The following is a 24,609-nucleotide window of genomic DNA, read 5'->3' as shown; positions in this document are numbered from 1 at the left end:
AGAGCGTCGAGATCGAATCCGTCTGGCCGACTTCCTGAGCGGGAAGCGACGTTTAGAAGATTATCACGTGTCACGGCGTTTAGTATATGATCCGCGCGGGTGAAGACGCTCCTCAGGGTTGTTTCCGCGCCTCCAGATTCCAAGCAGAACGGCGACGCGGCCTCGGCGGCGCTGGCCAACGAGGACTGTCCCACCATCGACCAGGTGCTCAGCCCGGACGAGCGGAGCCCCATCGGGCGAGGGCCGACCCGGGAACGCTACCAGCAGGACCGCGCCTGCTTCCTGCTCAACACCAGGGAATTCCGGACCACGGACGGGAATGTGCGGAAAGGTACGTGCGGCGCCGGGAGACTTCCACGTGAACACGCTCATCTTTCGCAAGCAGATCCACACGGCCGAACGCCAGGCGTGGTCGTCCGCAAACACACACATTGAACTTACCTCAGGGGATCACACTGCAACATCTAGGACAGGAGAGCACCGAGGAACCTGCTCTGGAAGCCCCAGGCACAGTTACTGCTCAGCTAGAAGGCTCCAGTCACAGCTAGCGTTTAAACACACACACACACACACACATGGTACACCTGGATCTTCTGCTCTGCTCTGTTTCCACCTCTTCACATTCTTGTTGTCCGTATTTCCATCATCGCTCTATCATGTTTTTGTTTCTCCGGCCGGGACGAGAACGTCTGTCCCTCCCCCTCTCTCTCTCGCTCTTTCCTTCTCCACCTTTCTCTCTCTCTCTCGGCCGATGTCCACGTCTCCTCCATCTTTCCGTGGTGTCTGTGGATTTGGTTTCCGTGACTCATCCTCTCACTCACGCTCACGGACGATCTCCGTCTTCTCTGTCTTCTGGACTCAGACAGTTGACCATGCATTAATTTACTTCTCGTCACTTTTGTTTCTCTCTCTCTCTCTCTCTCTCTCTCTCCTGCCTCGCATCTTTGTTTTTATTTTCCCTTCCCTTCCCTTCCCTTCCCCGTGATGCTTTTCCCGCCCCAACCCTCCCCTCAACTCCCCCACCGCCTCCCCTTTTTTTAATCCTCACCCGTTCACCCGTGTTGCACCGGTTACCTCCCTTCCCCTCCCCGTCTTTTCTTTCTCCCCGGCGACATGCATCCCGTCATCTTCATCCCCACGAATACCCGACACCTTGATTCATTTACTACCGCGATCTAACCACCACCACCGCCGCCGCCACTGTCGCCAAACCCGCACCAAAACACTCCCCCTACACTTCCCTCCAAACTCTCAACAACCCCCCTTGTTGACACCAAACTAGAGGCAGCAGCGCTGGCCCCCAGCCCAGACTCCCCTCTGACGGAGGATTGGTTTAAGATGGAAGGGTCTCTGCTACAGCAGGACCTCAATGCAAACTCCACCTCCTCCTGGATCAAACCCTAGACCAGAGGTAACCATGAGTTTAAAAGCTAAGACACAAAGGAGGCGGGTAGAGAGACCCCCCAAAAAAAACAAAAAAACGGGTCGGGTGCAGAGATGAAGCTCGAGGCTCCCCACTTTTCACACTGCATGCTTGGCAGTCCACTTGCACACGCAGTTCCATGCACAGGGCATGACACACACACACACACACACACACACACACACACACGTGTTGTCACGTCGTGAGGCGCCGAGGCGTCGCGCCCCAAACGGGCCGACGCTCCTTCCCTCCGGTTCGCCGCCGAACGTCGGGCTGAGGTCAGGTGACCGCCCGTTATCCGAGCGTCACGTTCGCACGCAGTCACGTTAAATCCTCCCGCCTTTGGCTCGGGGACGCCTAACCTCAACCCGACAAAATCGGTTTTCCCAAAAACACGATTTCTGAAGGACAGAACAGTGGCAGTGAATGTCCGCCGTCTGCAGAGTACACGTACTTGCACACGCGTGTGATAAAAAAAAAAAGCTCCGGCCTCCGCAGATCCTCGGACGAGTGTTGATGAAAAAAACGGGAACAGCCGCTCACGTTGTTGTCTGATGTGCCTCTGTGTTGTTGTTGTTGTCTCTCTCTTCAGGTTGTGTCATATCACGCGTGTGTATGTGGGCTTTTTTTCATTCTTACATGTTCTATACCGTTCCCGCCCCCCCAAAGCCGTCTGAGTGTCGTGTTTGTGTTTGTGCGTGGCTTAGTTCTAGTTTCGTTGTTTTCTGTTCCTCCCAGAGTGTTTACTGGTGTCGCTCCCTGCCCCGCAGACCTCAACCTTGGTAAACAACAGCGCGCGCCGCAACCTAGCAATCTATTGCTGGGGACGACCACACACACACACACACACACACACACACTCCCCGCGCTGTCCTTTGTGCACGCGTCCAATCCGAAGGTGCGATCAGGCTCCGTCCGGCAATCAGCCTGACCCGATTTCCACGCATGTGCGTGACGCTGAGCAGGGTTCTCCAAGGCCAAAGGTCAGCGGGGTCAGCGGAGACATCAGGGTCAAGGGATAGTAGCTCCTGAAGCATGCCGTGATGACAACATGCAAAACAACCCTCGCTAGCTTGGTAAACAAAGCCAGCTGAACTGGAAACCTCTCCCGATCAACTGTTGTTCGCGGTCAATGGCTCTGAAATACTATTCCCTCGACCATCCCGATCGGCTTTCAGCGCCCGGTGTAGCCCAAAGTCGAAAATGAAAAACCCTCGCAGGCTGCACTCGGTGACTGAAACGCGTCGCGTACCGCGCCGACTGACCGGACAGAAAGTCAAACGGTTGAAAAGCGGCCCCACGGTGTCGAAGGTAAGCGAGCCTTGAGCTGTCTGAGACTCTCAGGTCCCCCGACGTCGCTTCGCTTTCAGTAATTCTGATGTAACAAACAGCAAAGTAAGAGTGTGATTAAAAAAAAAAAAATGAAAAAAAAATCCCTCTTTAAAGCATATCAGGAGTCGGCCGAAGCTTCCAAGACAAACCAAACCCAAAATGTTGATTTCGAGCGTCCTGCGGAGAACGTCCTCCGAGCTGCTGTTAAAGAGGGATCTCACGCCGCCTCCAGCGCTTCATTTGTGATTGACTATCACACACAAATGCTGACGACGCCGGCTTATTATTGTTATTATTATTATTATTATTATTATTATTCTCATTTGAACCGCCCTCTTGTTGAATCGTGGACCATTTGGCTTCCTCCCCCCTCCCCCGGTGTGAAATGCATGGCTCGCCGAGGTCAAATGGTCGACCCGTCTCCTCCGAGCGCCTCCCGTCAGTCACTCTTCCAGATTCTTTCTGAGTCTGTCACAACTTCCTGTCCGTTTAGATCGCCGTCAGTGTTTTTCCTTTTCTAAAACGGCGTTCGTATCTTTGATTCTGCGTTTTCTTTGTGCTTCGTGGAGGTGAACGGACTGATTTACGTCGATGCGCTTTTCCGCCGTCCCGCTTTCTTTGAGTACCTTTGAGTATTTAGTCGTCTGTGTTTGAGTTGCATACGTCGTCCCCGTGTTGTTATTTTATTCATATAATTTTATAATTTCCCTATCAGTTCCACCTGTTGGTGGAAGGATCCCACAAATCCGCACCGCTCAGATCAACCCCAAAGTTTATCGTCGCTTTTGGACGGATCAGTTCTTAGAACGGTCCGGATCGAGCTCGGTCCAGGTAGTCGCCTCCCCCCCGGGGAACCTTTGAGTTCTGGATTCCTGCAGGCGGTGAGGGACCTCGCTAGGGTCTGGTCTGACGTGCACCTTAAGCTCCGCGCTCGGCCACAAACCACCGATGAAGACAAAGAAGAGGACGACATGGACAGCATGGAGGGGAAAGCTGCTACCACGACTTTCACACGGGTTGAAGTACCCGTTAGCCGTGAGCTAACTCCGTGCTAACGTCAACAGTTAGCACCGGAAACCCCTCAGAAGAAGAGCTCGGACCTCTTCGTCGCTCCACTTCTCGCTGCTTCGGTGCAAGAAAACATCTGACGGTATCTGGTAATGCTTTCCACCAATCACCCGCACGAGTTCCTCAGGAACCGTGCAAAGACCTGGCCTCAGAGTAGGAGCTAGCTAGGACGGTTCCAGGAAGCGGAGGTCCACGGCGTCCGGTTCTTCTGCTGTGTGGACGCACCGCGCTCACGAAAGGCTTCCCGCAGTGAGAAAGCAGCTCTTCTGAAACAGTTTGTCTCAGTGACGGTACAAAGTGGCTCCAGGACGTTGGTGTCATTCTTGTGTTTTACAGAAATACACAACGCTACCGTCTCATGCCGCTCCATCGTGAATGAGTTTAAATTCCGCGGCGCCGCCGTCCTAGAGTCAGATTTTTAAATTCCCTTTAAACCCACCGTTCCCTCCACAACTCCTCGTCATTCACCCGGTCCAAACTCCCAACTCCCATCTTTCCACGCATCTCCATCAAACACTGCAAATATGTCCTTGACGCGAGCCGGATTTTTAACCTCCGAGATAAGAAATAATACATAGGGGCATTTTACGCACTTTGTGAGTATTTTGATATGAAATATTCAGAGGACTTGTGGAGTAAGCCGATGCCCATAGGTGTGCATGACCTACATACGGCAAACAGCAGGAAGCAGGAGACGCTAGCGCGCCGTCCTGTTGCATCCCGCCATCTGCATCGTGGCTTCGGCTTGGCTCGCGCATCTCATTACGAGTAACAGGAGACCTGTGGAAGATGATTGACCCCGTGCAAGAAGTAAGGCTAGACTCGTGCGCATCCATAGAAAGCACGGGATTCTAAAGTTGCTAGTTGTGATCCTCCGGGTGTGTACTCCTGCTTTTAAACATCACGTTCTGCTCAGATATTTGCAGGTGTCTCCTCTGTGTGCTCCCCTTCCGTCATCCTTCTCCTTCCACCGTTAACGCTCCATTCTCCATCCCATCCCCAGGCCGCCACTGCAGCGCCAGTGTCACTAAAGTCTGACCCTAGGTAGGTACGCCCTCGCCCCATGCAGTCGATTAAGTTGCAAATTTAGAGGTCTCGGAGTCGACCCTTCGCGTTTATGCCTCATCGCGAGTAAGATGAGATAAACTTGATTGATCCCCATACGGGAAATTCTTTTTTCACAGCTGCGTAACAGTTATAGCGTCAATAAATATGAGAGACAATTAGAAAATAGCAATCCACAAATACATAGACAGCAGAGAGAACAATAACAACAACGTCAAGGGTAAGAATGGACAACTGAATGGAAGAAAAAAAAAGATGACAGTAAGGGTTAAAAATAGACAACCTAAACAGGATGACAAGCAGAATAAAATAAATAAAATTAGGCAGGATACCGGTGGGCTGGGACCAACGTGGATAAAAAAGACAACAGAGTGGGCGGGGGAGTGAATGTGTGAGGTAGCGAGGTCTTGGTAGCACAGAAGCACCGTCCGGACCGCCGTTCTCCAGTCTGACGTCTGCGGGCACAAAATAGCGTCTGAAGCGTTCAGTTCTGCACCGGGACTGAATGAGCCGCCCATCAGCCACGACGGCTCGTGGTGCAGGAAGGCTTGTCCAGGATAGCTCCCGCTTTGTCCTTCACCCTCCCCGATGCCTCCCGTCGGAGACGATCCAGGTTCGGTCCCACCACCGAGCCGGCTTTCCTCGCTAGCTAGTCGAGCCTGTTGACCTCAGCGGTCCTGGAACCGGCACCGTAGAGGAGTGCGCTAGCTAGCTCCCCTAGACTGGTAGAAGGTCTTGAAGAGCGACATCAGTGTCCTCGGGAAGAACATCCTGCTCTGATCCTTCCTGTAGAGTGCATCCGTGGAGCACGGGAGTTCTTGTAAGTCATCGCCATCATGGAGTCCTCACATCCACGAGAGGTTTTCAGGCTCAAAAACATGAAAAGTCAGGGAAACGTGACCGCCGTCGCCTTAGATACGCACTTTCCGATTGAAGACTACGCTTCAGAAAAACCTGTTCTTCGTATTTGCGTCTTAGCTTCTGTGTGCACGTCCCCCCCCCCCCCTTCCCTTTTCCCTGGCATGCTGCATGCAGGCTTTCCGACAGGCGCCGAGAAGAGATCCCGAGGGATCCCCTCCGTCGTGTAGAAAACCAAAAAAAAAAAAAAACCCTTTGTTGTGATTTGATTTGCGGACTTCCCGTAGCCGCTGCTTTCGCGGACTTCCTCAGATGAGTAGCTCGTTTGAAGGACGTTTAAGGAAGAGCAGCATCTGATTGTTATTGTTGTTGCATTTGTGAAGGCGCAGGGGTCGGGAACCTACGGCTCGCAGATAAGTCTTAGCTGACGTTTCTCAACATGATAAGTAATAAATAATTCCGCTTAGATCCGTACGTTTATTTTATATTGCACGCCTTCAGGGTTGCGGATGGCCGGAGCCGATCCCAGCTTGGGCTGGAATTCAAAACCCTTATCTTTTATTGGATTGGGCCTTGAGGTCAAGAAGTAAACTTCCCTCCTTCTACTGAAATAGCCAGCTAGCTAACTGATGCAGAACAAACCCTGCTGACCACTAGTAAAGAAGATGACGAGTACCGTACATTTCAACAGGAACGGCCGGAGGAATCGGCCTCTGCAGAGCGAGGAGGCTTTGCGGGATGTCTAATATTTCGTCGATGAAGCGTTCAAATATAAAGCGACACTTCGAGACACGGCCGTGCCGCTTCCGCTCGGATATATCCGCTCTCAGGCGGCGGCAACTCGGTGTGCGGATCTGACTAGTTGACTGGAATTCAGCTAGCTCTGCTGGTTCTCTAGCAGAGGTGACATTCGATGAATGAATGAAGCTTCACGGCACCACGTAGCAACCAGACTGCAAAGCCGGCAGCAAAACCACGCAGCACCAGCAGTCGCATTAATGGTAAGAAGTATTTTATTTATTATTGGTCCACTCCAGTATAACAACGTCATTAAAAAGAATTTAATATTGTTGGTCTTACTTGAAAATTCACACACTTAGTTGTATTCGGTGTTAAATTTATTTTAAAATATGTGGCTTTAATTGCTATCTCAGCCAAAAAGGTTCCCGGCCCCTGGTGTAGTGTATAGTATATTTATTTATATGTAAATTATTTTTACGCAAGTCTCGTCAGATTTGATTCATACTGCGACAAATCCCGACCCGGTTGTCTGATGACAGGTTGCGTGTCGAGCAGGTCTGGACCACCGCACTTTAGGATCAGGTCTGGACCGCCTCAGACCGATCCCAGATCAATGTGGACGGCCTTCTGCCTCCACCAGTCGGGCTACAACGGGAGACTATCACTACTAATAGGGGTAGTGCTAACAGCTACATGCTAATACAAAATCATTCTTGTTGAAATGGTCTCGCCGTGGCAACTGGACTTGAATTTCTTCACTCGAAGACGTCTCACCCCTTCTTCAGAAGCTCTTCAGAAATGAAGAAGCCTCCGGGATGAAGGGTGAAACGTCCGCAAGTAAAGAAATGCCAAGACGAGAAGATTTCGACAAGAATTCACCATGAAATGGACGACTGAGAACCTCCATTGATACAGTATGATACACAAATGCTTTAATTTCCATGACAGAAATGACATGGGATGAGGGCGTCCATTCTGGAAGTCGGGCTGCTAGCATTTGCTCGCAAAGCTAACCGTGTGCGCGGTCAAAGAGTAGACAAGAGGAGTCGTGCATCTCCTCGTCTCACGGGTAGATTTGGCCAAAAAAAACAAACCTTCGGCTGGTTTCTTCACTATAAATTTGCTTTGGCCTGCTGTTGGGCAGCAGACCAGAGATCCGTGGGATTTTTCCCAGAGGCCGAGGCTAAATCTTTTCTTTTATCGACACAAACGGCGGCAGAGCGACGAATCTCAGGCGAACGTCCGGTCAAGAGCGAGCGCGGCACATTAGCGCCATGCTACAAACGCTATTCTCTCCCTGTTTGATTTAAAGCTATCAAGATAAAAAAAAAAAAAAAAAGTGCTCTCTCTATCTTAACATCCGGAACTCGTCCACCTGAAAGACGGCGGCTTTTATCCGACGCCACCCAAAGAGCGCGCCATCCATTTCCAGCCGGTCGGCTGGACACGGACCCCGAAGCCGTGTTCCTATGTAGGTCTGCGTGTGGTCGCCCAGCAGAGCCTATTCATCCTGCCGGAAACCCCTGCCGCCGCGTCCCCATTTGAGAGAATTCTTTTTTTTTCTGGTTGGGTTATTTGCCCGAGGTCGTTTTAGCCGCGCATTTGGAAAAGGACGAGCTCCTTGTTACCGGTCCTGCAGGAAGACCGGCGTCCGAGTCTCGTATCCTGTTTGGCGTTTACGTCTCGGCGACGATCTTTGTGCGACTGTGCAGATGGTGAGAACGACAAGGTGGAAAACAGACGACCTCCTCGCGGCGTCTTGCTTAGCAGTAGACCGGGACGCAGCCTGTTTTCCAGAAATCACCCGAAAACACGCGGCATTGATTCGTCAGAAACCGCAACTTTTTTTTTTGTTGCCGTATCCGTCCATCTCAAGGATGCTCGCTCCATGTTTGCCACCGACGCCGCAAGCATAGCTCACCTCGGAGTTTCAGCTTCTACCGACCCCACGAGAAGAAACCGAACTCCACCCGCGCCATTGTCAGGGCGGGACGGCGCCCCCTTCCCCCCCGACCAATGGCGCCTCTCAGCCTCCGCCGCCGCTTTCTCCGTGTCGACAGGGAAGCGCGTCTGCATGCCGCGTCACGCCCCGGAAATGCCGCGGGAAATGACGAGGTGATTCGTCAACATCTGACTGATTGTCTTGGGGTTCAGCCGCCTCTCACGGCAAAACCCTCCAGGTTCCGTCCAATCGAACCGGGCCTCATTTCCCGCTGTAAATGTGAGCTTATCTCCGCGGCGCGGCGTCTCCGGGCTCCTCGGGCGGGACGCGTTGGCCATTTGAAGTCCGCCGGATCTCAAACGTCTTCCATTACGAAGCGGCGGATGATTCCAAATCCCGGAGTCTCCGGAATCCGAACCCTCCTCTGGACTTTAGCTGGCCAACCGGACTTCCTCCTCCTGCCGTGGACTTTTTTTTTTTTTTACCTATGGCCCAAATCGTTGTCTAAAACACCTGAGCGTGAGGGTGGAATCGGGTGCTTTATTCAACGGGGCCCTTACCTTAATATCGAAGCATCTTTTATTCTGTTTTGGACAAAAAAAAAAAAAAAAACCATCAAAAAAAGACACATCATAACTCGCATTTTCTTGTTTTGTCCTGTCTGTCTTGTCTGTGTCTGTCCTCGTCTGTCCTTTATATGTCTATCATTTCTGTTCATTCCCAAAACCCGGTTTTCCTTTGTTTCCCCCCCCCTTTCCAAACCCTTTGGATTTGCGCTCTCAAAGCGACGGGCGATGAGAAATCTCGCAGTCTGAATAACATATCTGGCGTGGCGGGGTCGTCGCTGCGGCTCGCGCCCATCACCAGTCCACCATTCGAACCCTACGAGCCCCCGGGACCCCTGCGTCGCTGTCGGTCCCCGATCCCCTCCATTTTGTAGCCGCGACGGACGCTAGCGATCGGATGCTGAACATGTGATGGGAGGGCGCGCGTCGCCAACGCCGCCATCGCCGCCGCCGCCGCTAGGATCGTACAAACATCAATAGCAATAAGATAACACGGACCTCGATGCAGAAAGAACCATTCACTCATTATAGATTATAAATTAAGTGAGAGAGTGAGTGTTGTTGTTAGAAAAAACAAAAAAAAAAAAACTGCAAAGTTACATCTGTAAACCCTCCAGTGTTTCGCGGACCAAACAAATGCCGAGCTCACGCTACCGACCATGAAACGCTATCGCCGCCGCAGCTCGCTCAGCCAAAAGCCACGATGCACTCGTACATTGGCGCCCGTTGGGTTTTAGCAGCCATTCGTTGGTGGATACCAGTGCGTGGGTCGCGTCAACACACACACGCACGCACGCTTCCTAGATTATCACGCCGACGGTATCCGACACCCGGCAAAGATATGTAGTAGCCAAAAACACAAACGCTCCGATAAGTAGGATTCGAAGAGGCGAGTAAACCGCTTCGTCGCCGCCGCACCTCCGGAGGGCTGTCCCGTCTTTGCGCTCCGTCCGAAAATATAATCGCGTCCTCATCGCCGCCCGGTATTTAACCGTCATATCTGTGAAGGAAACCCAGACGGGCCTCCGAGACTTAGACACCACTTGAGGGAACGGTTCGCAGGACCGGCATCTGCAGAGGACTTAAAGCCGGCAACCGGAATATGAATCTAGTTTGAGATATTTAGATTATCCGCGGCAGCTGTTTTTTTTTTTTTCTGCTTCATTACCGATTTACGTTTCGAAAGAAAAGAGTGCGGGGATTTGCGAGTTCAGGGCGGCGTGCAGGAGATCCCTCTCCGTGTCTGCACACCCGGAGGCCGTCGCTCCAAGCTGTTGGCTCTGCGTAAGCGTACGTACCGGTTTTCTGCCTTGCGAAGCTGCACGGAGTAATCTGGAGTCAAATTTAGGAAAAAAAAAAAAAAAAAAAATTGCACGGTGAAGTTTAGGAGAACATGATTTTGGGGACAAAATAAAAATGAATGGATGCAATGAGCGGGATCATCCAGCAGAGCGGCTCAAGCGGAGATTTAGATTTAAAATATTATCTCTAAAACACTAACATTATCTTTGTCCCGCTGCTAGCGGCGCTAAAAGTAATCCATTACATAGCGGTCCATTTATTTTGTCTTTACGATAGCTAGCGACTGAAATGAGGGACCAGATTGTTCATGAATTCCATATTTAAGCTTATCTGAAAAGTATATTTGGGAAAAATACCAATAAGTATTATGTGATAATCGATGTATCTATAAGTTGTATTTCACGAAATATGCAAACATATTGTTCATCGCCTGCATGTCGACACGGCGACTCCGAACCAGGACGAAAAGTAAAACCGTTTAGAGATCTTTTTGGTTTCCGCGACCTCCTATCTGTTTATTTTTGCAAAAAAAAAAAAAAAAAAAAGAAAAAAAAAAAAAAGGCGTGAGACTTTTTCGGCGAAACCGGACACGTGGATAATCCCAAACTGTGTGTTGAGCTTGTGTTCATGCAGTCGGGTTTGCTCTCCCTCGCCGGCGGAGCAAAGATGAACAGAAGGGATTCTGAATAGTGATAAGAAGGTGATACATTCACATATGCAATATTCTGTTATGCTGGAAAAGCAACATTCTGTGCACATATCTGTAAATACGCAGATCTATTTTTGACCTCGGAGACGCACCGACGTGGCACGGAGGGCGTTCGAATATCACGCCCCGACGTCGCCGTGCCGCGTTCCGGCGCGAAAACCTGTTTTTCTTTTCTTTTCAGTATCGCCGTCTTCCCTTCGGCTCCCGAAATGATGATTTCATGTTCTTCCCCCTCTTGTCGCGGTCACAAGCGTGTGTGTGTGTGTGTGTGTGTGTGTGTGTGTGTGTGTTGGAATTCTCCACCGTCCGGAACGTTGTGTCAGAAGGGTTTCTACTCTTTGACCGTTTGTCGACAAAAACGGAAATGTTGTGAGACTGTTACCACGGCGACGGTCCTCGGGTGCTCGCCCAGGAGTGTCACCCCCACCGTCACAATGGACGACCTTGAATGATATCCCATCTTCAAATCACGTGCTTCCAGATGACACTTTTGAGAACTTGCAGAGGTGTGTGTGTGTGTGTGTGTGTAGGTGTGTGTGTGTGTGTGTGTGTGTTCACCCCCACCATACTCATTTTCAAGGGTGAAGAGACACAGTTGTGCTTGGAAGCTGTGCTCAACGTTACATTGTGAAAACAAAACCAAACCACAAAAAAAAGTTAAAAACAGAATAATCCATGACGTGTGTGTGTGTGTCTGAAGATAATCTGAACGTGCACGTTGAGCTTCCTCGGTCCGTTCACGTGTTTTATCGGTAGCAACCCCTCCCCCCCGGAACCAGTTGTATCCATGTGTATGTGCTTAGTAACAGGTGGGGGTGCACACACACACACTCCTGTGTGCAGACACACACACACACCTGTGTGCAGAAACACACTCCTGTGTGCACACACACACTCCTGTGTGCAGAAACACACTCCCGTGTGCAGACACACACACCTGTTTGCAGACACACACATACTTGGGCCGGGCAGTGGAGACTGAGGGAAGTTCATAGATGTGAACAAAGAAATCCCACTTTTTCTGATAATTCTTCTCGGCCCCGATGATTTCCCGGCCTCGGAACATCGGTTTTGGTTCTTTACGACGTGTGAATGAATGAGTGAAAGGTGTGTTTGTGGCTTGATGAGGCGCAGGCTGGATCATTTGTGAATGAATGATTTTCCGCGGCAGGAAGTCACGAGCCGCATCTCAAAACAACGGACGCCGTCATTTCCGAACTATTGAGCGCACCTGAATATAAGCGGCGCCGGCTAAAAATAACAACATAAATATTTGTGTACACATAGACAGAAATATAGTGGGGCAAAAAAGTATTTCGTCAGCCAACAATTGTGAAAGTTCACCCATGAGAAAAAAAAAAACACATTGTCTGATTTTTAAAGACTTTTTCTGCAAATGATGGTGGAAAATAAGTATTTGGTCTATAACAAAAGTTCATCTCAGTACTTTGTTATAAACCCTTTGTTGGCAGTGACAGGCTAAACATTTTGGGATCATGGTCACGCCGAAGGAAGGAGGTTTTCGTTTAAAATCTCACGATACACGACCCCGTTCATTCTTCCCTTGACGTGGATCGGTCGTGCAAAAGCACAAAACCAAAGCATGATGTTTCCACCCTGCACCCATTATTTAAAATCCTACAATGTGATTTCCTGGATTCTTCCCCCCCTTACTGTCTTTCTTAGTTAAAGTCTACCTGTGATTAAAATTACAGGCGACAACTTGCACAATTGGTGGCTGATTAAACACTTTTTTGCCCCACTATACATATGGATAACATCCACCAATGTGTACCGGAAATGCTTTTGTTCTGATCAGTGGCGGTGGCTTTTTTCCCCAACAGTGGCTGTAACTGATGAAAAAGATGAATAATAAATAACATAAGGAAAAGTCCATCCATTTTCTATCCCCGCTTTGCGCTGATGGCTATCTTGGTCTTCCTCCTGCGCACTAAAACCATTCAAGTCATCTTCTCCTCCTGCGGAATCTCACAGCCATTTCATCGGTCCGATGTGACGAGGCTAAATGTTTTAGCGGCGTGAAGTTCGTTAGCCCCCCCAAAAAATCCAGTAATTAGCCACGTCGTTGTTCAAGTGTGGCTTATAGTCCGGAAATGACGGCACGCAGAGATGATTTGGACGTTACCTCTAACCAAGTTAGACGCTTCAGCTCATGGAAGACCAGTTGATCATCAGCCCAAATTCTTCTCGCTAGGTTTCCGGATAGTTCTCCCTCCCCTTCCCCCTCCCCCACTGCGTACTTGCAAGTGTGTTGTTTCAGGATGTAGCGTTTACTCCCCCGGAGGGATCGTCTTTGCAATTTTATTTCCGTCAAAAAAACCCAATCCCAAGCCGCGGTCCCTCCTTGGGGACGTTGTAAGCACCTCTATGAGGCCCCCCTGTAGGCTCTGATGTCATTTTAGGAGTTCGTGCAAACCGGCTAGATTTAACTAGCTCTACTTTCAAAGCAATGCTTGACAGGCCGGTGGTCACTATGGAGTATACCAGAAGATGTACATATCTGTATCGACACATGTGAATACATTAAAGTCATGACCAAAAACACGCATGTATGATCTGTGGTGTGCTACATGGAGCACGGCGCTAAGCTAACGCTGCAGGAACACCTGTATGGGTTTGAACAGGGGTCCCCCGAAATCTTTCAAATGACGACCTACCGGATTTTATTTTGAAAAACGACTGTTTCCGCTGCACGTAATTCTGTCGTGTCGTTTCACACGTCGGCGACCGCAAGCTAGCCCTTGGAAAAAGCGAGCCGGAAACAAAAGAGCTTTTTCGGGAGGAAACGAGCATTGGATGAAACCGCGGAAGTGTCGCAGACTGTACCGGGAAAAAGAAATATCGAGTACCTGAGTTACGGGTTTATCATAGCAGGTGATACACAAGCTGGAAACATTTGCATGCATAAAACAAAAAAGGTTGGGTTCGAATATACACTGCTCAAAAAAATAAAGGGAACACTTAAAAAACACATCCTAGATCTAAATGAATGAAATATTCTGATGAAATACTTTGCTCTTTACACAGTTGAATGTGCTGACAACAAAATCACACAAAAATGATCAATGGAAATCAATTGTATCAACCCATGGAGGTCTGGATTAGGAATCACACTCAAAACTAAAGTGTAAAAACAAACTCCAGGCTGATCCAACTTTGATGTAATGTCCTTAAAACAAGTCCAAATGAATCTGTGTCGCTTCCTGAGTGGACACTACGATTTCACACAAGTGTGATTGACTTGGAGTTACATTGTGTTGTTCAAGTGTTCCCTTTATTTTTTTGAGCAGTATATTAGCGGTAAGGGACAGTTGCTGCGTGGCGCAAGGTAAATCTAGACTCCTGTGTGAAAGATGCTTCTGCCTCCTTTCCTGTTTCCTTGCATCGGAATCCCGCCTTCTTGCAGCCACGTGCGCGGTGAAAAGCGATATGCTATCATAGCGCAGAAACTTCTCCGAATGTAGGACGTCGTCCCGAAACCGATGACGCGTTTGTCAGGAAGAAACTGGAATTATGGGTGAAGCGGCTGTTCATCCAGGCGTATTCACCACGGTATTTGTTTAAAATGTATTTTATTTTAGTTCCATCATATTTTAAATGTAATATGAAGATGATGCCGATCTCGTAACATCTAAATAAAACGCGTTCAAATATTTTTGTCGCTCTTAAAATATGCGACCGTACGCTCATAGAGAGAAAAAAAAAAAAAGCGGTACATATTTTGTTTATACATATCATTAAGGCAAAAAAAATAACATTATATGCCGTGTTCATTCATTTTTAAATTCCTAAAGGTTTGCAAGTGGCTCTTTGAGTGGTAAAGGTTGGCGACCCCGTGCTATGCTAACACCCGCAGCAGGGAATGACTCAGAGCTCGTGATAACAGATGCACGTGTCGAGTAAAATGTCCGTCAAAGCAGACTTGCGATGAATAACCGTCTGGGATCAACGGTCTGCTCGGCGGACCCCGTCTCCACGGCGACGCCCCCGCCGCCCAAAACCGGCTCCCCTCCTTCTGAACGAAGCCGTGATTTTTTTTTTTTTTTTTTTTTTTTCCCCCCAAAAAAATGTTTGAAAGCCACGTCGCAGCTTTTGAATTTGATCGATCCACGCGTGGACCTGCAGCTTTCTGCGGGACCTTCACTGCTGCGCTCAACTCCAGCGTCAGAGGGGCTTCTAATTTGAAAATACACTTCTGCGTGTGTATTAATATGGATTACGGTTGGAATTTCAAGTTGCATTGGCGGTAAAGTCATCGATAACTGGAAATACCAAGAAGTTGTCGAGGATATTGTGTTGCGAACTGCAAACTAATCATTCAATCTGCTCCTAACATGGTGGTTATGAATGATCAATATATGCCATAGAATGTCATGTTTGTGTATGTCCATCTGTTTTAACACAAATGTGCATACCATCCATGTTAAGATGTCTGTGTCTGACTCACACACACACACACACACACACACACACACACTCAGACACACACATGCTGTTCATCGCTAACCTTGTTCTCTTTGAGATGCCCCTTTGAAAGATAATGGCGATAGGGGTGCTGTTTATTTTGTTACACACACACACACACACACTGACATTTTTACTTCCTGTCCATACGTTGTGCTAGATTATTTTCTTTTTTTTTTTTTCTGATTCCGTGTGAAAGTGTGCACAGTTAACCGGCACTTTGCAGGTAAAAGTCATCTCTGATTATTTCCCATAAATATGTGATGATTGAATACGATTGGCCCCACAAAAAACAAAAAACAAAAACAAAACAAAAACAAACAAATTGATTGGTTTACATCAGCAAAGCTCTGCTGTAAACCAATAGGAGTAGAGATGTTAAGCAGTCAGTTCATTCATTGTTTGACGATTTGAGACTGAACATTAATGGCTCTCTGTTCTTGTCTTCACAGTGTTAAGTTTCTAGCGTTCGCCTTCTGTCTATCGAGGCGTCGGTTACCGGTTAACACAAATTTGCGGCAGGAGCCACGCGGGCGACACGTGTGACACGGATGGACACGTAAGAGGAGATCTTTTCTGGGGTGACAAGAGAGAGACCGGAGGTTAATCATGGGTTTCAGAAATCACACGGTCGGCTCCTCAAGTTGTTACCAAAGTAGCCTCTCGGAACTCCAACCACATTTTTGACAGCTGTCTGACAGACCTGTTCTTCTTCTTTTTTTTTCCTTTTGTTTGTTTTTTGTTTTTATTTTGGCGGGGGAGGCGGGAAGACGGGGGCGGGGTCAGGAGGGGTCGGGGGTCAAACTGACTGAGCATTGCACTGACACACCACGGGAGAGCAACGGACTCCTGAACGCACATTCCAGACACTCCCGACGACGACATGCTCCGCCATCTTGGCGCGACGACCCGCGCCGTACCTTCTGCGGCGCCGAGCGGCCCCGAACACCGGAAAAACAAAACAAACAAAAAAAAAAAAAACAAAAAACCCACGATCGTCTTGTCTTCGCGAAGGACCGAATGAACAATGTAGCATCCCTGCTAACACACCGTAGCATTTGTTGGCCGGGGAAATAACTTCGATCCATCAGCGTTATTTTTTTCGGGGAGGGGGGAGGGGGGGGGTTGGGGGTTTTATGCATTCGGCGGATCTTCTAGATGTCATTCTCCTCTCGAGGGCCTTTCCTGGCGAAGAAACGCGCGTTCGTAAAAGGCAAAGGATTGGTTTCGCTCCTGGAAAGAAAAAAAAAAGGAAAGAAAACATTCCAAAAAAAAAGAAGAAGAAGAAGAAGAAGCAGCCATGGATGGAAATGTGCAGGATTTCACGCGTCCCACACCGATTTCAGCTGAAGAACTTTGATCGCAGTCATGTTTGCCACAGAACTTTTGTCTTCCATTCAACTTTTTCCAGACTGAAACACTGTCCCCCCCTTCCCCCCCCCCCCTCCGCCGGCCGCCAGATAATCAGAAGCGGCGTGACGACCAAACCGAGCCCATGTAGCGTCCGCTCGAGCCCCCGTCCCCCCTCTCACGTAAATTAAATTTACCGAGAACCCAAAGGTCGTCTGGATGACCCGCCGTGATGTTTTTGTTGACGTGACAAAGACAACGCAGCGCCGGTCATTAGCGGCTCGGCGCGAGGAGGTTCTTTTTTTTCTAAAACCAAACTTTACCTCCCGCCTCGCTCGCCTCGCCTCGCCTCGCCACATTCCAGTTTTTGCGGATTTCATTCGAATTTTTACGGCGATTTCCCCTCCCCGCCCCACCAGACGTCGGTCTGCAGCAGAGGGTTTCGCCAAACCTAAACCACCAAGAGAAGGACGCTTAACATCGTCAAAATAAACCCCCTCCTTAGCTGGAAATTCTCATTTTTTGAAAGGGACCAATTGGACAGCCCCCCCCCCCCCCCCCTCCCAACCCCCCGTGATAAATGCCTTCACTGCCAGGACGGCACAGGAACGAAAAACTGCCCGACGTCTCCTCGTACCTCCGACGGCCCCGGGAACCGGAGCGGGGACGGACCAAGAGCGGAGCGAGGAGAGAGCAGATCTATATTTTGATAAAAACAAAACCCGCGGTTTCCGAGGGCATGTTTGGGCAGCGGGAGAAGAGGAACGGTGATGATAATAATAATAATAATAATGATAATAACGAAGAGGAAAATAATTAGATGCAAATTCGGCGTCGTGAAACGGAGTCGACGGAGCCGGTTGTTTCGGGCGAGCGCTGGAGAAACGTTCCCCGAGAGACTGAGAGAAAGACTCTTCTTCACGAGGGGGCGACGACAAAGGACGGACGCTGAGAACAACAAATGGGGGAAAAAAAAAAAAAAAGAGATAATGCATTTTTGTAACTTTGTTTACCAGCATGACTACTTTGCATGACTGTCTTTTCTGCAAGCCCTTAGTTGAAGACAAGGGTGCTAGAGATACAATGAAAAAAAAAAAAAAGAAAAGTATATATAAAATGAATTTAAAAAAAATGTTATATGCAATTAATGTTTTAAAAAAAAAAAAAAGATTATAATGAAAGAGAAGCTATATTTTGTTTTGAGAAGTAAAAAAAAAAAAAAAATGTGAATATTGACACACGTATGTTTGCGAAGTTCACCCTGAACCCTGTTCTGTCTGATGGAATCTCTCTGCTCCCACTGCCCGACGACATCCCCCCCCCATTCCAGGGTTTCCCACAGGCCGCCATGCTTTTTTTTTTTTTAATTTAAAGCGCGCGGAGCAGGGACACGTCCTCGCCGTTGGACTTCACCGACCTTTTTTAGCGGTTTGTGCGGTGGGTGTTTGCCCTCAAAGCGTTTGCACACCTTCTGTAGCAGCAGCAGCAGCAGCAGCAGCGGCGGCGGCGGCGCTTCTAAAGCCGAACCTTCGCCCGCCTGATCAGTTCTCATAGTTTGCTTATTTTCTTTGGCAATAATACAAGAGTTGTGACATGATTGTAGCCTGGCGAGCAGAAACCCCCCGGGGGGGGGGGGGGGGGGAGGTTTCCTCACCGTCTCGGAGATGCCGAAAGGTTTCCCGCCGGGACGGGCGTTTTTGTTCCAAAAACAAAAATCTCCGGCGGACGCGGTCAGGAGAAACTCGAGGTTTGCGCGGAGCTCACTGCCATTCCAGAACGCGAGTGTGCACCCCCCCCCCCCCCCCCCCCCCCCCAAAAAAAAAAAAAAAAAGGACTCAGGCGTTTGGCGATTTATTTTTCTGACGCTTAAATTCCGGTGTATAAGCGATGGGAAAACGTTTTGAAAAACGCATGCTTTACGTCCCGTGAGAGAACTACCAACACTGTGCTGCGTCGTAGAGCGTCTTCCTCGGAGAGACGACGCCTCACACACGAGGCGCGAGTGTAGCCGTTTTTTTTGTTTGTTTTGGTTTTCCTTCCTCCTCATTCGTCGCCAACCGTAGTTCCAGTTGAGTCGATGGGAGAGACCCAGAGCTTCCAAAATGATGTCAGTGACGTACCGAAGGGAGGAGGAGGAGGAGGAGGAGGAGGAGGAGATGCCGTTGCCACCGAAGGGGAGGCTGGTGAGAAGAAAACATATTTGCGCCGGGTTTTGGGTTCCAGGTGTGTTCCAGCCCGGCTGGTCCGGGGCTGGGCTCAGGCAGCTGCTCGGCCCTCTCCGTCCCCGGCTTGTTTCGGGCGGAGGCCCCTCCGACGCGTCCGCACCGGATTTACAGGGTCTAGACACCTTCTTTTTTTTGGCAAAAAACGGTCGGTGGGATTTGAACCCCCTTGGTTTTTTCATTTCCCGTTTTGGAAATAAGGCGTGAAGCGTCTCCGGTGGCTTTTAGACATTCATCTCAGCAACGGTGTGAGCACACTCGCCAAACTGTGTGTGTGTGTGTGTGTGTGTGTGTGTGTGTGTGTGTGTTTCCCTGTTCCCCAGACGGTTGTGTTGTCGTGTCGTCCTGCATCCCGATCCGGCGACGCCGGGTCGCAAAAACAAGATGTCCTTCCTTTTTCTATCGCATAAAACTGCCCTTTGATTTCGCCACGTCCAAACAGAGCGAGCCGCCGCGTCCGGAGCTCTAAGTCTGTTTTATTTTCGTGCAATCTCTCATCGGAGTCGTTCTCCTGGTCGACGTCCGCCGAGCCCGAAAACAAAAAAAAACAACAAAAAAACGCTCTGCTGCACGGTTGGAACGCCGTCAACGACACGCCATCGATTTTTTTTGTTTTTTTTTTCCCTTTCTTTCTGGTTTCCGCGCCTGTTTTTCCGTTGGACGTGTTTCCCGTTCGGCTCCTTTTCAGGACACTGTATGCAATCTACACCAGGAATGCCGCTGACTGACACCCGACTGCACTCTCCGGCCCTGGAGATGCAGGTGTAGCTGTCACCAGCCCCATTGATTGCAACCCTTACGTGTAGTGGCTTTATGGCTTTTCCCATAGGGCGACTTTAGCAATCGCATTAATCAAATAATAGTTTATTTTACGAAAAAGAGACCGGAGTTTGTTTCAGAAGAGACGCTATCGTGAGTTTTCTAATGTCTTATGTACAGTGTGTTTTTTTTTTTTTTTTGTTTGTTTTTTTTTAATTTGAAATAATGTGACTAACACAAACATGCATACACATGAGATTTTCCAAAGATGAAACATGTATGTTCATTTTACATGCCATCAAAAAATTGTATAAAACAGACTTAGGTACCGGTGCATTGTGCGGCGAACGGGGAGAAGAGGTGGTCACTGGCGTATCCGGTTGCCGGGATTTTATTTTTAAAAATGTTGTAAACACAAAGAAACTAACTGGTTGAGAACTGTATAAAATATATTTCAACGGAATGTTCATGATCTATCTTTTTATATTTTCAAGGGAAAAAAAAAAAATAGAAACATATCAATAAAGTGTCACAATTTAACATATTTCTACTATTGAGACTTAAAAATGTATGAATGTCAATGCGATCTAATGTGAACTAATCTCCATAGCAGCTTGAATGAATAACTGATTAAAAAGTCATGAGATGCTTTTTTCAGAGACATTAAAATTGCTTAAAAATCATTGAGATTAACTTCAAATAAATGAAAAAGTGATATCACCCCCCCCGTGCCCCACGTTTTTGTGCTTCTCCGTCCCTCCTGGAGGACCTCCTCCTCCGCACAGCCCTTCCATCTTCAGCAGACGATGGAGGCCCGGCGAGGACGACGGGACCTTCAATCGTACGGCGTCCTGATCGTCCGGGAAGGTTTCAGCCACCGAGACACGGCGAGGACTTTTTGCCGATGCGGCGAAATGCAGTCGTGGAATCCGAGACCTCAAGGCGACATCTGACACCTGCCGGATGTGGAGTCAGAGAGGAGGATTCAGAGAAAAGGGTTGGATGGAGGAGGTGGAGACATCTGAGGGGAGAAGGAGAAGGAGAAGGAGGAGGAGGAGACAAAAAAGAAGGAGAAGAAGAAGAAGGAGATGAAAAAGAAGGAGAAGAAGACGAAAAAGATGACTTAAAAGAAGAAGAGGACAAAAGAAGAACAACACGAAAAAGACAACGAAGTAGAAGACGAAGAAGAAGACAAAAAGAAGAAGATGAAAAAGAAGACGAAAAAGAAGAACACGAAAAAGACAACAAAGAAGATGAAGCACAAGAAGAAGAAGAAGCAGGAGAAGAAGAACACGAAAAAGAAGAAGACAAAAAAGAAGAAGACAAAAAATAAGACGACGAAGAAGACGAAAAAGAAGAAGACGAAAAAGATGACAAAAAATAAGAACACGAAAAAGACAACAAAGAAGAAGATGAAGCAGAAGAACACGAAAAAGAAGAAGACAAAAAAGAAGGAGAAGAAGGAGAAGACAAAAAAGAAGAACACGATAAAGACAACGAAGAAGAAGAAGATGAAGAATAAGAATAAGAAGAGGAAGACAAAAAAGGAGAGAAAAAAGGAGAAAAAGACAAAGAAGAAGAAGAAGAAGAAGAAGAAGAAGAAGAAGAAGAAGAAGAAGCTCCCCATGAGCTGCACAACCTTCTCATGAGCTCTGCTGCACTGCATGGAGATGTGGTTGAAGAACACTCTAGAAAGAAAACCAATCACACTCCCTTTCATTTTGAGACCTGTGGAGAACATGGAGACGCTCCAATGGAAGTTCTCTGAAGAAAAGTGACAAAAAGATGAAGAAGCCTCTCGTTGGATTGCTGACACCTGAAGGCCTTGAGCTTCACCTCCTCCCTCTCACGCAAACATCTGGTGTGGAGGTCCAGCGAGGGCCTTCAAGGAATCTCCTCCATGTCCTCCAACCACCGAAGAACAAGACGGGCTCTTTGGTGCCTCGCGTGCCTCCTGGAGAGACGTCCTGCTTTCAGGGCTCTCGGAGCAAAGAGAGGAGATGCAATGCAGGAGAAGGCCTGAAGGTCTAGATGTGGTGGTGTCTCTGCAGCAGGAGAAGGCCTGAAGGTCTAGATGTGGTGGTGTCTCTGCAGCAGGAGAAGGCCTGAAGGTCTAGATGTGGTGGTGTCTCTGCAGCAGGAGAAGGCCTGAAGGTCTAGATGTGGTGGTGTCTCTGCAGCAGGAGAAGGCCTGAAGGTCTAGATGTGGTGGTGTCTCTGCAGCAGGAGAAGGCCTGAAGGTCTAGATGTGGTGGTGTCTCTGCAGCAGGAGGCTCTCCAGGCTCCTCAGTCGGAGCAGTGCCTCCCTCTGCTGGTGGTTGCAGCTCACCGGCCTCCATGAACCTCCACAGGTAAACACAAACAGGACTGACTCAGAAAATTGTGATAAAGTTCTTTATCTTCTGTAATGCAATTACAAAAACAAAAATGTCAAACAAATCAACTGAACTATTGCAAGCCTTTTATTATTTTAATAACACTGATTATGGCTTACATCTTAATAAAACTCAAAAATCCTATCTCAAAATCTTGGAATATCATGAAAAAGTAATTTTTGATTTTTAAATTGCGTTACAGAATATAAAGAATTTTATCATAATATTCTAATTTTCTGACACGTCTCTTTCATGTTTTCCATTCCAAACAAAAATAACAAGAATAATCTCATGATTTAAAACTAATGATATTTACCATCAGGCCATGTGTTTCATGATTCATGGAATATAATGTTTTTATTGCAGGAAATATGAATCAGTGCCATGAAATTGAAATGTCTCCATTTATTTTATGTGTGTGTGTGTGTGTGTGTGTGTGTGTGTGTGTGTGTGTGTGTGTGTGTCCTCAGTAGCTTCAGATGGACGACGACATGGAGGAATGGTGAAGTACAAACAAAATAAATGCGTGTGATTTCTCTGTATTTCATATTTTCAGCCTTGAAAAATTAGCACTATAATTATGTTATAATTGTGATCATGATTTAACATCAACAGGAATTATTACAATTTAATACAATGAAAATGTTCATCTGTTTTGCATCTGTGTGTGTGTGTGTGTGTGTGTGTGTGTGTGTGTGTGTTTGTGTCTACTAAGCAGTTTAAAATGAAAGCAATGGAGCTGTAAACAACAAAATAGGAGGAGATAATGGAGATAAATGCAGGAGATATCTTAGTTTATATTTTCATACTTGAAAAATACCATGATTATATTTACTTTATAGTTGTATTAATTGATAAATCATTACTATATTCTTTTCCTGCCAATATGATTATTATTTTTTTATCAAAATCAATAATAATATTTAACATCAAGAAAATATAAATCAATGAAAAGATTGCAAAAAAAGTTGCAATTTAGCAAATGTTTATTGACTGTATTTTGCCATTATTAGAGATCGTGTGGTTGTGTGCATGTGCGTGTGTGTGTGCGTGTGTGTGTGCGTGTGTGTGTGTGTGTGTGTGTGTGTGTCTCCTAAGCAGTTTAAGATGAAAGCAATGGAGCAGTAAACAACAAAATAAATGCAGGAGATATCTTAGTTTATATTTTCATACTTGAAAAAATACCATGATTATATTTACTTCATATTTGTATTAATAAATATATCATTACTATATTCTTCTTCTTCTTACTATTATTATTATTTCTTTATTGATATCAATAATAATATTTAACAGAAAGAAAACATGAATTATTGAAATGATTAGAAAAAAAAGTTGCAACTTTTTTCAAATGTTTATCAACTGTATTTTGCCGTTATTAGAGCTTGTGTATGTATGCATGTATGTATGTATGTGTGTGTGTGTGTGTATGTGTGTGTGTGTATGTGTGTGTGTGTGTGTGTGTGTGTTCTTTTTCACCCTACATCGATCCCTTTCAAACCCCAGGTCGGGTTCAGAGCAGCTTGAAGTTCAGACCTTCAGACCTCCAGCCCTTCTGCCACCATGTGAGGAACCCAGGAATCCACCATCGGGCTCTTCGTCGGCCTTAAATTCGGGGATGTGGCGTCAGATCCCCGGGTTTCACACCCTCAGAAATCCCAAATCTTCCAAGTCCAGATGCAGGTGGAGATCTGATCTAACATTATATTTTTTTTATAAATATAAAAGCTATCATTGTATCACTTCAGCTCTTAGCATGTAGCCGTTAGCGCCTCTGTTCTGATTATTTTCACCCGTCTCCCCCAAAGCTCTCCTCATGGAGGCGGAGGGTTTGGCACTGAGCTGGATCTCCCGGGGGAAAGCTGGGTTTCTGGAGATCATCTTCAGAGAAGTATGTCAGACTGGTGCAGGACATGTATGCTCGCTGTGAGACACTGGTACGGTGTGCTGAAGGGGTAACAGAGAAGTTCAAGGTGGAGGTGGGACTCCATCAGGGATCAGCTCTGAGCCCCTTCTTGTTCGCAATGGTGATGGACAGGCTGACAGAGGAGGTTAGACAGGAATCTCCATGGACCATGATGTTTGCGGATGACATTGCGATCTGTAGTGAGAGCAGACAACAGGTAGAGGAAAATCTAGAGAGGTGGAGGTATGCTCTGGAAAGGAGAGGAATGAAAGTTAGTTGCAGCAAGACAGAATATATGTGTGTGAATGAGAGGAACTCAAGTGGAACGGTGAGGCTACAGGGAGTGGAGATCAAGAAGCTGGAGGATTTCAGGTACTTGGGGTCAACAGTCCAGAACAACGGGGAGTGTGGAAAAGAGGTGAAGAGACGGGTCCAAGCAGGTTGGAATGGGTGGAGAAAAGTGATAGAAGACTATCAGCCAGAATAAAATGAAAGGTGTACAAGAC

The 24,609-nt window shown here is 47.6% G+C and overlaps 1 protein-coding gene and 1 long non-coding RNA gene across 4 annotated transcripts in view; one reads left to right on the top strand and one right to left on the bottom strand.

Moving 5' to 3' along the window:
- The window catches only part of LOC147214989 (voltage-gated potassium channel KCNC1-like), a 55,249-nt gene extending 34,707 nt beyond the window's left edge, over window positions 1-20,542 (top strand). The window contains exons 6-8 of one of the 3 annotated variants that reach the window (XM_086140361.1): window positions 137-331; window positions 2,016-2,036; window positions 9,215-20,542. In XM_086140361.1, coding sequence (XP_085996487.1) covers window positions 137-331; window positions 2,016-2,036; window positions 9,215-9,369 — 371 coding nt within the window. In that variant the 3' untranslated portion in view covers window positions 9,370-20,542. Of the gene's footprint in view, window positions 1-136; window positions 332-2,015; window positions 2,037-4,826; window positions 4,868-9,214 lie in introns of all 3 variants that reach the window. The other 2 variants (XM_086140359.1, XM_086140360.1) reach the window with 2 other exon arrangements.
- On the bottom strand, window positions 20,007-23,973 carry LOC147214988 (uncharacterized). The gene is made up of 3 exons (XR_015104286.1): window positions 23,682-23,973; window positions 21,462-22,165; window positions 20,007-20,778 (listed from the first exon to the last, which is right to left on the bottom strand). It is a non-coding gene; the product is annotated as an uncharacterized LOC147214988 (long non-coding RNA).
- Window positions 23,974-24,609: the final 636 nt, after the last annotated feature.

This window comes from Fistularia commersonii, chromosome 33 (assembly GCF_037954325.1).
Source record: "Fistularia commersonii isolate RoL2024-O1a breed Wild chromosome 33, RoL_Fcom_v1.0, whole genome shotgun sequence".
Classification (NCBI taxonomy): domain Eukaryota; kingdom Metazoa; phylum Chordata; class Actinopteri; order Syngnathiformes; family Fistulariidae; genus Fistularia; species Fistularia commersonii.
Note: the sequence above shows the minus strand (reverse complement) of the source record. Positions and strands in the feature narration are given on the sequence as shown.